The 16,009-nt window shown below is 39.9% G+C and overlaps 2 protein-coding genes across 4 annotated transcripts in view; one reads left to right on the plus strand and one right to left on the minus strand.

The window, feature by feature from the left end:
- The window catches only part of LOC104554014 (poly(rC)-binding protein 3), a 513,107-nt gene extending 504,930 nt beyond the window's left edge, over positions 1-8,177 (plus strand). For all 3 annotated transcript variants that reach the window (XM_061994937.1, XM_061994938.1, XM_061994939.1), the window contains exon 17: positions 6,153-8,177. In XM_061994937.1, the coding sequence (XP_061850921.1) occupies positions 6,153-6,213 (61 nt within the window). In that variant the 3' untranslated portion in view covers positions 6,214-8,177. The remainder of the gene's footprint in view (positions 1-6,152) is intronic.
- ZNF830 (zinc finger protein 830) lies at positions 3,142-15,492 on the minus strand. Its single transcript, XM_061994940.1, has 10 exons — positions 15,344-15,492; positions 15,109-15,208; positions 13,477-13,597; positions 12,823-12,856; positions 11,172-11,389; positions 10,743-10,836; positions 10,017-10,080; positions 7,061-7,141; positions 5,649-5,725; positions 3,142-3,819 (listed from the first exon to the last, which is right to left on the minus strand). Exons 1-10 carry the CDS (start codon positions 15,463-15,465, stop codon positions 3,636-3,638), a joined length of 1,095 nt encoding a protein of 364 aa, XP_061850924.1. The 5' UTR covers positions 15,466-15,492; the 3' UTR covers positions 3,142-3,635.
- Between the last annotated feature and the right edge of the window lie 517 nt (positions 15,493-16,009).

A 16,009-nucleotide genomic window follows, 5' to 3' on the forward strand; every position in this document is an offset into this window, starting at 1 on the left:
CAGACTGGCACATGTTTCAAGACAGTAATTGAAACACAAGAGTAGTCATAAAGTCATCAGGTGGTACCTGACAAAAGAGAATTTCTCAAACACTACATAGTCACATTATAGTTTCTAATGACAGCTACAGCATGATTCCTGTTGGTGAATGTGTGCTTTCCTGGTGCAAGCCTTCGTGATTATAAGAGAAAAAGAGTATTTTGGAGTACTGGAAAATATTTGAGTACTATGACTTTTCTTATTAAAGCTCATTTCTAGCTCAGTGTTTTTAAGATGATAAAATGTGCAGAATTTAATTACAGTGGCATGCAATGATCAAAATTTGTCTCTCCTCAAATTGAATTTACTGGGAGGGAGCCTAACCAAAGCTAATGTTACTGTTCTTTTTTAAACATTATCTGTAATTCCAAAGCCAATTTTTAAAACTATATGCTTTAGTGGAGGAATAACAAACACGTTAGCAAATTAAAACACAAGTTTTGTTTGTTCTTGTTGTTTTGACTTGGTTAGTTTTGTGCAGTAACTCATGGGCTCCTCTGTATCAAATTCAGCCCTTTTGCCACATCTACTTCTAAATCATGACAGCAGCAGCTTCTTTCTTCCAGGGTGAGGTTCACACAAAGATTACCATTTTTGATTGATTGCACTGCCAGAGAAGAGCTAACTACCAACAGTTGGCAGCTGCAGCTGTATTTAGCTGCTCCCTGCAGAGCTGCTACTTGGAACTTGCTTTCAAACACACGCACACACACATTTTGGGCCTGGAACTCAACAGTTTCAAAACCAGTGAGCTGAGGAATCGCAACTGGTTTTTGGTGGCATGAAATCCCAGAGTTCTTAAATTTGGGCAGCATTGCCCATTATTGTATCAGTCAATAAGGATTACAAATGCAAAGTCTTCCTCCTTACTTCTTCAGTTTTCTGGAAGTTGTGGAGATCAGAGAATTAAAATATTGTTCTCAGTTCCACCGTGCCAGAGATAAGTTATTAGAGCTACTTTCATCTTTATTGTTTAAAAATAGAATTCAAGAAAGTTAAGAAGTTAGAAGGAAATTTGGGAAGTAGGGATTTTTTAAAACCAATTATTTGCTCTGGTTAATCATCTACCCAAATAGCTCATCAGAAGTTCATAAAAAATTGTTTTCCAAAACTCAGGAGAGACTTAGAATAGAAATTAATTAAGCCTATGTTTTTCTAAGACATAGGACATTATTTAATGATAAATTAGCCTGACTGTTCAGTAAGGCTGGGATAACTCCCTCTTCTCCCTCATAGCCATGCTACATTCAGTGCTAAAAAGCAGGATGATTTCTTGCCTTCTGGACACAATGTCACACATACATCAATGGTAACGTAGGGGACACATAGCAAAGTCTCTCGTCGTCTTTACAAAGCTCTCTAAGAGCTTAGTTTCAAATGTTGAAGAAATGTAGGGTTGTTAACACAGTAAACTGTATGAAACTTGTATACAACACTCTTAGTGTACCTATGAGATTCCTTCAAGGAAAAAAGCAGCAGTTCCTAAACAAGCAACAACCCAGAGGGACCAACATTGTCAGCCACTTCCTCAGCAATACACTCACAGGCTCATCCACTGGCTTTACTCTTGCAACAGAAGTTATGCAAGGACAACGAACAGAGAGAGGTCTGCTGTTTACTCCTGCCATCTATCACCACTAATTAAAACTACAGGCTGCAATAGTTTGGATTTAAATGTACAAGTTTCCAGCACTGCAACCTAACTCATTACGTTTAGCTTCTTACCTCTAGGTGTCTCTAAAGAGGAGGGCAACCAATCTAAATCAGCTGCACTGTTTCAAAGCTCAGCTCCTTTCCTATTTGAAACCATAACTTACAGATTCACATATAACACAAAAGTAAGCTACAGATATATGTACAGAATTGAAGTGCAAGTTAGGAACTGGGAGAGCACTTTTATATTGTAAGAACGCGTCTGTGCGTGATGGTCAGTGTAACCTGACTTCAGGCACATCTGTTCTTCTGACATAAGGCCAAATACAGAGCGTGGTTCCAATGTGCTTTGGGATGCGAGGTCAGTGAAAAGCAAAGACAAGCAGAACAACTAGAAACTGAGCTTACAAGAGTGAAACTTTGAAAAAAATCCCATCCAGTTGTTTTTATTGTACCACCCTCTCAGATGAAAGTTCTCTTTACAGTGACGAATGGATCTAGAGATCTTTTACTATAGCATGACAGGCACCTTATACATTGATACTGAAACGTTTCATGCTGTGGAAGAAAACTTCTTTCTGTTTTGGCCCAACTGTTTTCTCCAACTTGACGAAACATTGTTTCAATAGTCTCTGAAGATTTCTATATGACTTCAGTACCCTCTTGTCTGTTGCAATCTCAACAACAGCACTAATTCATGTAAGGCTACAGTGTTGTGCCAAATGTTTCAGCAGTAACAACTACATACCCTTATGGTAATTAAATCAACCAGAGAACAATGAACAGGAGAACGTGTGAACAGGAATAAGTGGATGCACCAAATTGCTAAGGACCATTGCATGAATTTTGACAGCTTTATGTATAAAAAAAAAAGCTAAACTCAATGATGACAGAAACCAGGAGTGGTTAAAATGCATTTTACAATACAGAAAGGCCTCCCACTGTACCAAGTATTTTTCCAAAACCAGCAAATCAAACATCTACATTAGCTTTTCTTTTTGCTTGGTTAATAAACAGCTCTGAGGCAAGTATCTAGATATCTCTCCTAAGAACAAAGTCTTGTCAAGATTTTGGTTCTTGATTTTACTTCATCTGTGTTCATCAGAATAGAAATCAATTTTAGATGTTCTGCATGCCTCAAATAGTACCTCCAGAAAATTTATAGTATTTACAAGCTATATATATATGATTTTAACTCACCAGTTTCCTTTGCAGTACTATCCTCTCTGGCATTTTGCAACCCTTTCACTTAGTTATGTAAATATGTAACTATTGTGTTTTCATCCCTCTGGTCCAAAAAAAGTGAGGTGTGCTACACTATGGCTGCACTAAGCTAAGCAAGAGCCTATTAAGAAAAAATATTCAGCACTGCCTATGGCACATCACAGAGTGTAACGCTGTAGACAAGCTATAGCTTGGTGCTTACAGACATAGAGAAACTGTACCAGATCCTGAAAAAAAAATGCACATATTTTATTAGGAGCTGGGGCAATGGACAGAAAAGCACTTACAAATTTAAAGATGACATAAATGCATAATATTTTCCTTTCCCTAACACCCCAGTCTGGGGACACTCCATACACTATCACTCCTGCAAGTCCTTCTATACACAATAAGCCTCAAAATTGCCAGATATATCTAATGCTTCCAAAACCTTAGAGATTCTTCAGTTACTTATTAATCTCATTAAAATACCTCTTGTAGGAAACCAATAATTTTAATAAGAAAGGTGGATTCAATATTGTAAAACATTTGCAATATACAGTTTGTACAGCAAGTAATACACCATTGTAGATCTACAAAGATGTTAACTTTTTTTTCATACACTTGGCTCTTTAATGTCTTGTGATCCTCTTCAAATAAATATTTAACAAAAGCATCTCATTTCGAACAATGGAAGTAACACCATTGATAAAGGGACTATCAACTGTGTCGCAGAAACCCTATAACAAAGCCCCTTTCACCCTCCAGTCTTGCGACAGCAAATCCTGCAATTCTTCTTCATCTTCGCTACCAATAGCCTCATCCTCTTTCTCTTGCGTTGCTCTTAATCTCATGGCTTCCTTCAGCTTCTCCTTCATCAGGTCCTGGCGGTTACGCAGCAGCTCAACACGGCGATAACACTCACTGTTGGAAAGCAAAACCACGTGTTAATGCTTTTGTGGCCTTTCCACATTAACTGGATTTTTTACAGTGCTGGATTTTGCTTCTCCAACTTTGGATAAAAAAAGCTCCACAGCTTCCCATCAATTAAAACAAAAAAAGCTTTCAATAGGCTAGTGCATATTCTCTGTGCTAATCAAATGGAAACAGACCAGAGGAGTGGTGTGGCTAATTCTCTAGCAATGGGATCTAATCCCAGTATTTAACAACTGCAATACCACCACAAATGGTTTTTCAAAAAAGCACAGAACCAACAGCCACTGCCACGCAAGCGGCGGCACTGCTCTTTGCCCCTCTTGTGGTGCTCAAACGTGACAGAAAGGTGAGACATCAATTGGCTGTCAATTTTGATAATTTCAGAGCTGCAACCAGTAAGTTAAGAAAGCACAAGTGTTCAGATTCTTCATCTGCTTACAGTGTGCTATAACAGGCTGTTAAAGTAAACAATCTGCAAGTTTCATCTTTATCCTTGAAATATGTTTTATAACAATTATTTGAGCAATTTTAATGGAGTATTTTGTTGAGAAACACCAAGTAGTATCAGCCAGACTTAAACATATCTTTCCTTTTTTCATTCTTATTTGCTAGGAAGAGTCAACAAGGAAAGATTATTATCTGGATCATCTTTCCCCTTGCGTATCTCCAACACAAATTATTTACAGGCAGTCTCAGCTGAAGAACAAAAACATGAATGTCACTGGAATTAATCTGATTTTTAGTTTAACTCAAAATAGCCTGCATTCTAATACAGTCAGAAGACAAAATCCATAAAAAAAGTCTTTAGAAATCTATTTAGAACTTTTATTCTGGGGAGAAATAATTACAGTAACAAACTTGAAATTCCATAAGTTTCTGAATGTGGTTCTACATACTGTATCATCCCAAGCTACTGGGAAAAAAGAATGCTCAAAGACTTAGCTAAATCCCTCTCCAATATTACACAAATACTGGTAAAAGATATTCTTCTACTACTGAAGCTACTGACAGTTTGAACCCAACGCTATTGTTACTGTGTCCTGATTATCTGTAGCACGTAAATCCATTCAGGTGGCTTCAGTGTTGCTTTAGTTCAGTGTTTTCTTTTTGTTTCAATATTCATTAAAATCAGAATTCATCTTTTTCCTTTAAATCACCACCACTACCATAATCACTGTTAACCAACCTTTTAAGATGTATGATAATGATAACGATCTGTTCCACTAAACTGGATTTCAGGTTACCGAGTGTTTGATGCCAGTCCAAGCACTACACCCAGCATTTCAGCAAAACAATAACACCCACTTCACTATGAAGTGCATCATTCAACAAAACCTTTACGTAAACTTTTATTAGAATCAAGGGGGCCTAGGCACAGAAAAAGGATATTTTAGTACATGGTTGGTCAAACCAAAAACCTTGTTATCAAAATTTTTATCAGACCTTTTTTTCATTAATTCTACCTCAATTGGAATTCATACAGAAACACAAATCAGGACATTTGTCAGGGGGAAGATGGTGCAGTTTGTTCAAAGAATTTGCCTTCTGTTGCCTTATTTTGCCTATGCCTGCTTGCTGGACTTTCAGTGATTCTAGTGCTTTCTATTCTCTCTTTGTAAATAATTACTTTGCACCAAAATTCATGTTTTCATTAGGTACCACTCTGCAATTTGAGGGAGTCTGTCCTTCAAATGCTTAGGTGATTAATGAAAGCTAGCACACAGAAGATTCAAATTAAAAATCAAATTGGCTCTAGTCAAATAGCGATCCATTACGGCTGGAGAACAGAAAGTTTGAGGAAAAATTGATCTACTTACATCTGCTCGTCAATTTCTCCAATCTGACGATCTAGTCGCCCCTCCTCATCCTCTTCTGCCACTATTGCATCTGAAATCTAAACCAGAAAGCGTGATAAGAAAATTCACCTTCATCCTGAATGCCACTGTTGTCCCCCTTCTGATGTCTGTGTCTTCCCTTCCCCCTCCTCAAGTCAATGTCAATCTCCTATACGTATACTCTCACCTTCACAAAAGACTCTGGAGGCAAAGACAGAAAAAAACCTGATCTGGTTTAATTTGAGATGGAAACGGTTTTTTTCTTAAAACTAAAAGTAGTTTGGCTGCTTTGGGGTTAACCTTTCTAAGTTTTCAGTCTGCTGCTATTTGAAACTGAGCATAAACAAGCCAGGGGCATCCAAAGTCTGAGGTTGAAATAGGAGCTATATCCCAAGGCTGGGGACTTCGTTACTCACGCTGCTTGAAAGTATTGGTTAAATATTCCCACTAGATCCCGAAGTGTTTCTAACCTGTTATTTTTTTCAGCATATACTTTCTCAAATCTGAATGTCTGGGAGATGCTATGCAATCAATGGTCCACGCATAACTGAGAAGATTGCTTCTAAGCTGAAGAATTATCTGAATGGCTAATGCTAGCAAAATGTATCCACCACTGCTTTTGTATGAACATTTGCTCTGTTTATAGTGCTGACCGCTTTTAAATGAGCAATGAGACATTTTTTTGCACCACTTTTCTTAGCAGTTGACATACGAGCAATTATTTACAATTAAAATTTTAAAATTAGCAAATATTCTAGGGAAAGACTGAGAACAGCAGGTATCTTTAGTAACAGCTTTGTATTATACAAAAGGGCAGACAAAAAACAGCTCCAGAGAAAACTTTCCATGCAATGCTAAATAGTAGAATATGGAAGTACAGAAAAATTGTGGCCAACTTACTTGTCTCACACACAAAATCTTTTGTCACGTTCCCCAACGCTGGGGTTCCTTTCCAGTATGTGCAAATTAACCATAAAACCCAGGTTACCTACACCTTATTTGAAAAAGACAGGAAAACGGGTGGTGTTTTGTTCTGTATTTTTCAAGGCTAAAATATGAATAAATCTACAGAAGAGCTCACAATTAATGTCCTGTTTGGATACAGGATACTGATCTGAGGTATATGCTTTCTTATTTAAATACAGCCAAATAAATGTAACTAGATATCTATTGATGACAAGATCCCGACCAGAAGTTTTTTCAACTTAATTTCCCTCAAGTGGAAAACAGAAGGAACCCTTTGCTCATTTATAAAGTGCATTTAACCACACACTGCATTGCAAAAAACAGCTGACAAATGCAGATGTCAGTCATTCTGCAGAGCTGCATGAAACTGTCGTTTTCCTTATTGTGTATAGTATTTAGAATCAATAAAAATAGATTCCATTACTTACTGTGTTGACCTGTCGCATTGCCTTTTGAAATTCATCCCATTCTTTGTCCATTTGATCCTTTGGAGCATCAACTTTTCGCACCTAGGGAACATGACAAATCAGACATTAACAATTTATGTCTAGTGACTCCTTGGGGAACTGTCAAACATCTGGAGAAGTAAGACAAATGATGCTGTGTTCTCAGAAAAGTCTGGTCAATGTTAATTCACTTTAAGCAATGTGTATGAATAAGAGAGAGCAGCTGTACAATGGTTTTGGAGGGAAAATCAGACTCTGCTCCTGGCTTAAAACAATATCCTTGACTGTAGCTTAGTCTGTGACTAAGTCTGTTAGTTTGATGATCTGTAATTTCACTATGTCAAGTGGTAACTTTTCTGTTCTTCTGTAAGCTGCCCATTCAGTTGTATACAGTAGCTATCCCAAGCCAAAAAGCAGTGAATTATTTGCCTTTGGCATAACCTAAATGATTCAGTTGTTAGTCTCACTGCTGTTAGGTGGTGTCCCTGTATCTCAGCTCTAGTCTTAATTTTGTTGGCTAGCAGAAGAAATAGCACAGAGACATGCCAATTTAAACGACACACAGAGCTTTTTCTTCTGTGGTAGATGGCATTAATTACTAAGACGAGAGGACTGAAAAAGCAGAAGCTGTAAGAACACATTTAAGATCCACAGCTAAGGTAATAAAAACTGGATTATGCTTTTAATACAAGGAAATAAACCAGATAATCTACCTGCATAACCAAAACTTCCACAATTTGAGACTGGAAGATGAGGCATATAAAACATGTTAAGTGACAGATTCCGCCTGGCTCTGGACTGGGAGGAAATACTATTGCCAGGAGAACCAAGCAGTTTGAACAGAGTAATTCACCACACCATCTTTTTGCATTATTTTTATTTTACTCCTTTATTCATTCCTCTCTTTTGGTAACACACAGGTCATTATCATGGTAAAGACAACAGTTTGGTATGTTTTGTTCCTGAATGATTATACAAAATCCAGTAGTGTGAATTAAGTTTATAGAGTAAATAAGAAGCTTCCGAGCAAACTACGTACTGGGAAGTGATAGTCGTCATCTCATTTTTCTGTTATGTGATTATTTCTGTCATATGTGTATGTACTGTGTTATTACACATTGTGGTTGTCTTTTGTAATTCATAATTATTTGTATTTCTTACAATAAATTTAAACACTAAAGACATGATCTTTCCTTGAGATATTTCTCCATCTCAGAATTTACGTGCTTTATAAATTCCTGATGTAAAGAATCGGCATTTTTCAAGCCCACAGTCTCCCTTCCAAATGCTCACTGTTAATTCTCAAAGTAATTATTCTGTGTATATTTCCAACACACAATTGCTGCAGCCATCTCAATATAAGTGATGTCACAAATATTTTCCTTCCCCTGCACATTAGCTAAACTCAGAAAGGGCTAATTTAAAAGAAAAACACCTGCGACACCCAGAACAAAGATCACTAACCAGTCTCCTCACAGATGTAGGCAGATTCTTTTCTGCCTGCTACACATTTCTGCTTCCCAAGTCGTGGTGAAACTAAGTATTTGAAAAATGTATTGCTCCCATTAGTCACATGCAAAAAAACCCTCAAAACAGTGTGGCTTTTTTGGCTATGTATTTCAATATTCAAAATGTCCTTATTCAAAACTATTCACATATGCCAACATGTGGGCATGAGTGGTGCCAAAAGAATCTTGACAGAGCAAATAAGAGACACCTAAGCTTGTAAATGAGACAGTGGGACTAAGTGAACATAGAGCAGTATTATTTGGAAGGTTTCCAAAACAGAAGTCATGGCTTGACCTCATAACCCAATTTATATACATCAGCAGCCTTCCACAGTGTGACCAAGAGGGAAACATACTTAAGGAAAACAAAAAAGACTTTGAGCCTACAACACCAATATTTAAATAAAGCAAGCAGGAAAGCCATCAAATCTGCAGTAAAACTCTACATAACAAAACAAAAAAATGTTTATTTTTCAAATAGTGTTTACTTTGATCATCACCTGGTGCTGTGCAAGTTGAAGGAAGTACAAATGATTTTGATGAAAATTCCCACATTTTTAGTTGTGGGTTTTTTTTGAGAAACACACTGAATGCCTACATCTCATTTCTTTTCTCTATCCAAAAAAAAATCACAGTGCTAAAAGACAAGAGGGCTGAAGATCAGGTTGACTATTGTAGTACGGCAGTACTAGACTCCAGTGTTAGCCACAATCTAGCTATTTTCACTCTAACATGATGTGTACTATCAGTCACATGGTAACTCTTCATACTTTTCAACAGGATCTCTCAAAGGACACTACAGAATTACTTTATATCCTCAATTCCAAAGCAGAATTAGATGTAAAACACACTTTTATTCCTTTGAGTCATCCTAGAAAAAGCAACTGGTGGATTGAGCAAATTTCAGTCCAGCATTTTAACTAATGATTAACATTTGTTTGGTTTTCTTTAAGAGCCACAAAGGAGTCACAATCAAAAATATCTTCTGAGATATGATTTAACAAGCTCTTCCTGACCACCTCTGTCCTTTTTCACATTCTCTAATACAGAATGAACAGGTCACAGTTGTGCCAGAGGAGGTTCAGACTGGGCATTAGGAAGCATTTCGCTACTGGCAGTGGTCAAACAGTGGAACAGGCTTCCTAGATTGGTAGTTGATGCACCATGCTGTCAGTGTTTAAGAGGCACTTGGACAATGCCCTTGATAACATGCTTTTTCAGTCTGCCTTGAATTGGTGAGGCAGTTGGACTGGACAATTGTTGCAGGTCCCTTCCAACTGAAATAGTCTCATCTAGTCTATTCTAAACAGTTTGGTCATTTTCTCACATTCTGGTATGACTAATTACCTGGAAAAGCACCCTTACTACTCAGAAAATCATTACAACTGGAAGAAACAAAACCAGGAGCACAAAACCAGCAAATCACTTACTTTTGCATCCACTTCAGGATCATCAAAGAAACCTTCTGGCAAAGCTTCAGCGGTGTTTTCTTTCCTGAAATGTTTGATTACCATTATCCCAAGTTAACACTTTACAACCGGCTTTATTGTAGAGTTAAAAATAGTCCAGAATAAAATCCATGATCTTTTACAAAAAGGACCTAGACACAAAATAGGTTTTTTTATGCCCTGAGTTTTACCTACAACCATCAAAACTTGCTTCCTCAGTTTGGTCTTACCTAACTTACAAGGAACTGCACAGAGAGGTTTAAATCTCATTGTCAAAACAAGAGCTATAGCACAGGCTTCTTAAACTATTCTTTCCAGCATGCTGAGAATCCATACATTTTATCAGCACAGTCTCTGCTTTTCAAAGCCTAAACCACTGTCTAAAAAAGTGCTTAAGTGAGCTGAACTACATGCAAATAGCTTTCTCCAAACTAAAAGCAGTGACTGTCATTATGCTTCCAAAGTATCCTGCATTAAAATTTGCAAGTAGAGATGTTAAACAGATGTGGCACTGCTCCATCTCTTATCCTGGCCCTAAGGTGTGAAATATCTGTCAGAAATAATGCCAGAGGCTGATATATACACAAACACTTCCAAATACAATTTAACAATATGACAGATTTCTAAGTGATCACAGTCTGTATTTCTTGGGAAAAAAATGCTTATTTACAGTTCCCAAATCTACCAGTATTTGTTTTGGCTGCTTACCTTTCTACTACTTTCTTCTCTTGTATCTCTGCTTTCTGTATGGATCCTGAATGGGAAACTATAGGAACAGCTGTAGTTCTCCTGTCAAAGAAATCTGTAAGGAAGGAGGAAAGTCTATGAACAAAGAGAACAACCGTTTGAGGTTCTTCATAAAATTCTGACTAGATAGGAATTTCAATTAATATCTCACTGAATCCAAGGGAAAAAAATAGAGAGGAAACAGTCTCAAACAATTGGAACCTAAAATCAGTAAGCATGCTGAGAAAACACCACACAATAACAAACAAGCAAAGAATCTCCTTTCTCTGCTTACAAAATTATACACTCTAACCAGGTAACAGCAGTAATTAGAACAAAAAATGAAATGCCTTCCACCATTGGTTAAAGCACAGCTCCTCTTTACCGAATCACTATCTCAGTCAGCATTACCTGCAGGCAGAGAATTAGCTATGGCTTCTTGAGCTGGAGGTGGAATTTCAGTTTTCTGTGTAACGGAAGAGTTGTTTGATTGATCTTGTTCTTCTTCTTCATTACCATCATCATCGTCGTCATCGTAATTTCCTGACAATAAACTGGGACCTGGACCCTCTGAAAGCTGTTCTTTTGCACTATCTTGCTCCTTTTCATCAAAAAAATCTGCTGGCAGCCTAGTGAAGAACACACAAGGTGACTGTTTCAAACTTCACAAAAATCACTTACAGTCTAGCATCCAAAGACTATTCAATCTGTGGGCAACACATCTTCTATATGTAATGCAATACCCTAAACTGCGCAGCTACCGATGTAACCACCATCTGCAGGCAGCACACACTTGGTGCTTTCATTTGAAACTCTCCAGAAATGTTCAGGTTAACTCTGAAAACTCAATTCAGTTTCATTTTTGGATATTGAATATTGAATGTTAGAAACATTAACAAAAATATCCCATAACAAAGTGCATTTGGAGGAATGGCAGCTTAGGTAATTCCATTTCAGCATTCAAAGTTATTTGCACGAGTGTATCTGCTGCAAATACATTACATACAAAACTCAGCTGCCATACTAATGTCACATACATGAAGGTTACGAAGGTTTACAACAGAGCTACTTACTTTGGGTACCTACAGAATTGCAGCTTAGAAGAACCACACAGGCTCGGCAATGAGAAAGCCCAGATTTGCTCAGAACAGCTGTAGGCCTCTCCACACCAAACATTTGTCAAGGTTAAAATATTATTTAAAAAGAATCACACTTATCAGCTTGATAATGAACAAACCTCTCAGCTCTTAATTTTGCAGGCATGCTTAAAATTCCTTCAAGTGTCTTCTGCTGTCAAGATAACAGCACGTAACATTGGTTGGACTTGACAATCTTAAAGGTGTTTTCCAATGTAAAAGAGTCTATGACTATGATCTGTGCAAGGCAATAATAATTTATCCTGTGCAGAAGCACCCAGGAGACCTGCAGGTCTCATGTGGCATCTACCAATCCCACAAAGACGTCCAAACACCATCAGAAAACTTTCCTGGCAGTGAGATGTTTAACTTGACGCAACCCCTTGAAGTCAAATGCACTCCTGTATTTATGAGAGTCCAACTGCATGATATGCACGTGGATTCTGACAAAAACATCTTAATAAAGATCCATTGACGATGTTTGTTAGTATTTCTGGGGAATAACTATCATACCAGTATGCTATCTTGAAACCTGGACCATGGGATTGCCTTGTTACTCTTCTGCAGTATGCTATCATGAAAGATTGCAGTATGCTATCATGAAAGATTAGAGTGCATGCCACAAGATAGTTATTTTAATTCTAGCAAACTGCATAATACAACCACATACTAATCCCTAAAAGCCTGATAGTGACAGTAAAAGAATTCCTGTTTTGTCAGAGACTCTACAGTTAATACCATGATTTTCTCATCTGCACTGAGGAAGATGCTGCCATATGCAGGGACATACAACCACGTTTAGAAAATGAGCAGATGCAGGGATCTAGTGGTTCTCTCACTCTTTAATCCTTGGGTAGGAAGGAGAGGGTGAGAACACAGAGGTTGCTACAGTGACAAACACTTCATATATAGTAAGATCTACTTACGCAGATGTAGACGTATGTGGCTTTTCTTCTGCACCTGTGTAACAGCCAAGAGTCACATCTTACAGTCCATGCTTTTAGAAGAAATGCCACTCAAACAGACTCGTACTACAGCAGCAAGTTCACAAATGCACACTTTCATACATTTCATACACTTATAGGTTTAGTAGCACCAAGGACAAAAATTAACTATCTCTCTGTCCCTTAGTGTGTGCTTTCATGTGTGGTTTACCACAGAGAGGTAAACCACTGTCTTCATCCCATGAAAAAGGAATTCTAGCACTTCTGGGTAAGTGCTTCTACTGTTTAACTTACACTGTCTCTGGTTTTATCTGGACCAAACCCACAGCTCCACGACCTAACTTAATCCACAGAACAAAACTAGGTAAACTACGAGATAAACTACCAGAAGTGCAGTTTTCTCCTGATCAGTGAAATCACAGAGAAAGAGCAAGACAGACTTTTTTTCCCCTTTCAGTGGCATCAGGCTGACATTTACTCAACAGTTTTGTGTATTCAACACTCACTTCTATGGTAAAAAAAACCCAAAAAACCAAAAAAAAAATCAAAACAAAACACCACAAGAAACCAAAAACATTCAAGATGTACAATAGCTAGATTCTGGCAAGTGCTTGATAAGTATTTTTCTCTCCTTACCTTTTACTCTCTTTAAGTCTGTATCTTCTGTATCAATGGATTTTCTCTTGACAGGATGAGATGATGTGCCAGCAGCTGAAACAGTTGTTGTCTGCTTTGTGCCTTTTAACTCTGCAACTCTCTGTAAAGAAGCACAAAATTCAGGAAGCTTTCCTAGTAGCAAATTCTGGAATGCAGTTTAAAATACAGAGCTCTTAGACCAGTTTATTAAAGCAAGCTCATATCTTTCCAGAACAAGGTCACTGAACTAGACATCACAGACACCAAACCAAGACCAATGTTTCTGTCAGCCTCTTGAATTATGTGACATGGGAGCAAAGGAATTGGCACGAGGGAGACCGTACAAGTGAAAAAAGGAAGACTAAGGCCAGTGACATTTAAAGCAGTAAGACATCAGAAGAAAGAATAGGAAGGCTGGACTCATCCTAAGATCCTGGAATATGATGTGTTTTAAAGTTAAACCCCAGCAGTAGTATTAAAGGCAGGTCACTGTGCCTGGCCATGATGATCTACTCAGAACACAGGCAACGAACTAGGGCTCCCTCCGTTCTTTTGGTTTTCTGGGCTACAAAGATGATCACGAGACTGAAATATCTTTCTTATGAGGAAAGGCTGCAGGATCTGGGGCCATTCCACCTAGATAAAACTAAAGGGGGACCTTATCCACTCTTAAAAGAAGTATCTAAAGTGTGGATGTCAAGAGGATGAGGAACACTTTTTTTCTGTAGCGTCCAGCAGTAGGACAAGGGGTAATGGGCAGAAGCTGAAACGCAAAAAGTTCCAGTTAAACACTTTACTATCAGGGTGATAGAGCCTTGGCACAGGCTGCCCAAGGAGGGTGTGGAGTCTCCTTCTCTGGAGGTTTTCAAAACCCACCTGGATGCATTCCTGTGTGACCTGATTGAGGTAAACCTGCTTTAGCAGGGAGGTGGACAGGATGATTTCTAGAGGTCTCTTCCAGTAACTCTGTGATGCTGTGATTCTCCTCAGTACTTGTAAAATTAAATACAGTCTCTCAGTTTCTCAGTTTCCGCCAAGAAATGTCATCAGAATTTAAAAGCATTAAAAATATATATTTTAAGGTTGCATCCATCTTACAAGCTCCCTGAAATTGTTTTCCAAATTCTATGTCTTTACTACTGAGTTATAAAGAGAAAAAAAGCATTGCTTTCTTAACCACATGTAAGCTGTCACCTGACAGCATACAGGTAACAAGGCAATTCCATGGAGGGTTTCCAAGTCTAAGCTGTAAACAAGTAAATGTTAAAACTTGTCGCTAAAGTGGAAACAGCCTATTGAAACACACGGGATGACTGTTCTAAAGCGCTGGTTTGATAGAATCGGAAAATCGGTACACAGATTTTAAGAAAACGAAGCAAGACAAAAGTACGAGGCTTGTTTTCACACTGCTCTCACTTGGCAAGCGCTCAGCTGTTATCCATTAGCGTACATGCGGAAAAGCGGCGGAGCCCTGGCCGCCTCTGACGCGACGCAAACGCCCCTCTCCTTCCCCTTTCTCACGTAGCGCCCGGCTCAACACCACCACCCCAGTCCGGCCCGAGCTGCAGGCCGCGCCCTCAGTCCGGACCCCCGGCGCCGAGCCCGGCCCTGCCCCGCCCGGCGGCCGCTCACCTCGCGGTGCTGCTTCCCCAGGACGTGGGTCTGCCACAGCAGTTCGCTCTTCACAGGCGCGTTGCACAGCGTGCAGCTCAGGTGCCCCAGGCTGTTGTACGTGGCGGTCGCCGTTAAGGGCAACAGGGCGCAGCGCGGACGGGACCCCTGCCCCTCGCCCGCCCCGCTCCGGCCGCCCTCCTCCTTCCCGCCCGCCCACCGAGGCGAGGGCTAGGCAGCCCGCTGCCGAGGATATTTGGCGAAGGGCGAGTCGATCCGCTTCTTCCCCGCGTTCTGCCGCTGCTTCTCCCGCATGAGGCGCCGCAGCTCCTCCTGCCGAACCTGCTTCTTCCCCGCGCTCGCCCCGGCCGCCGCCATGTTCTCCCGGCAGGCCCAGCAGCGGGGCGGGGCGCGGGCCGCGGACGGGCCCAGAGCAGCGGCGCGCGGGCGGGGACAAGAGGCCCGGCCCGGGGGCGGGGCGAGAAGCGGGGCCAGGAGGCCCCTGTCCGGCCCCAGCGGAGCAGCAGCTGCGGGTTTTCAGTAGTTAAATCCTCGGGCTACCATCGGAACCTGATACACGCTGGTTACACCAGACACCAGCTGTGGGACACGTCTCCGAATAAACTCCCTAAAAAGTGCGCTCAAACCCACACAAAATAAGTAAAAAAAAAACCCTCCAAAACATCCCAAACATCCACAGCAAGAAAACCTCGGCGTGCAACACAGCTGTGACAGGCCATTTTTAAGATGAACCCAGCAAACCACCTTTTCTCTGAGCTTCAGCCCATTGACAACCAGGGTGACACTTTGGGCTTTGGCTTCTTGCTCTCTTTTGGGAGGCTGTGCCCACTCAGATGCCCCTCTCAAACTCTTCCCATCCCAAACTGGCCCCCACAGCACATCCCATAACACAGAGAACAGC

This window comes from Colius striatus, chromosome 4, assembly GCF_028858725.1.
Source record: "Colius striatus isolate bColStr4 chromosome 4, bColStr4.1.hap1, whole genome shotgun sequence".
NCBI classification, from domain to species: domain Eukaryota; kingdom Metazoa; phylum Chordata; class Aves; order Coliiformes; family Coliidae; genus Colius; species Colius striatus.

Bases quoted from the DNA above. Each gene is read 5' to 3' on its own strand.
- ZNF830 (XM_061994940.1), bottom strand. From the start codon at position 15,465: ATGGCGGCGGCCGGGGCGAGCGCGGGGAAGAAGCAGGTTCGGCAGGAG. The intron at 12,857-13,476 runs GTAAGGAGAGAA...GCTGTTACACAG, and splicing joins AGACTTAAAGAGAGTAAAAG to GTGCAGAAGAAAAGCCACAT. The intron at 11,390-12,822 runs GTAAGTAGATCT...GTTCTTCACTAG, and splicing joins CCACATACGTCTACATCTGC to GCTGCCAGCAGATTTTTTTG.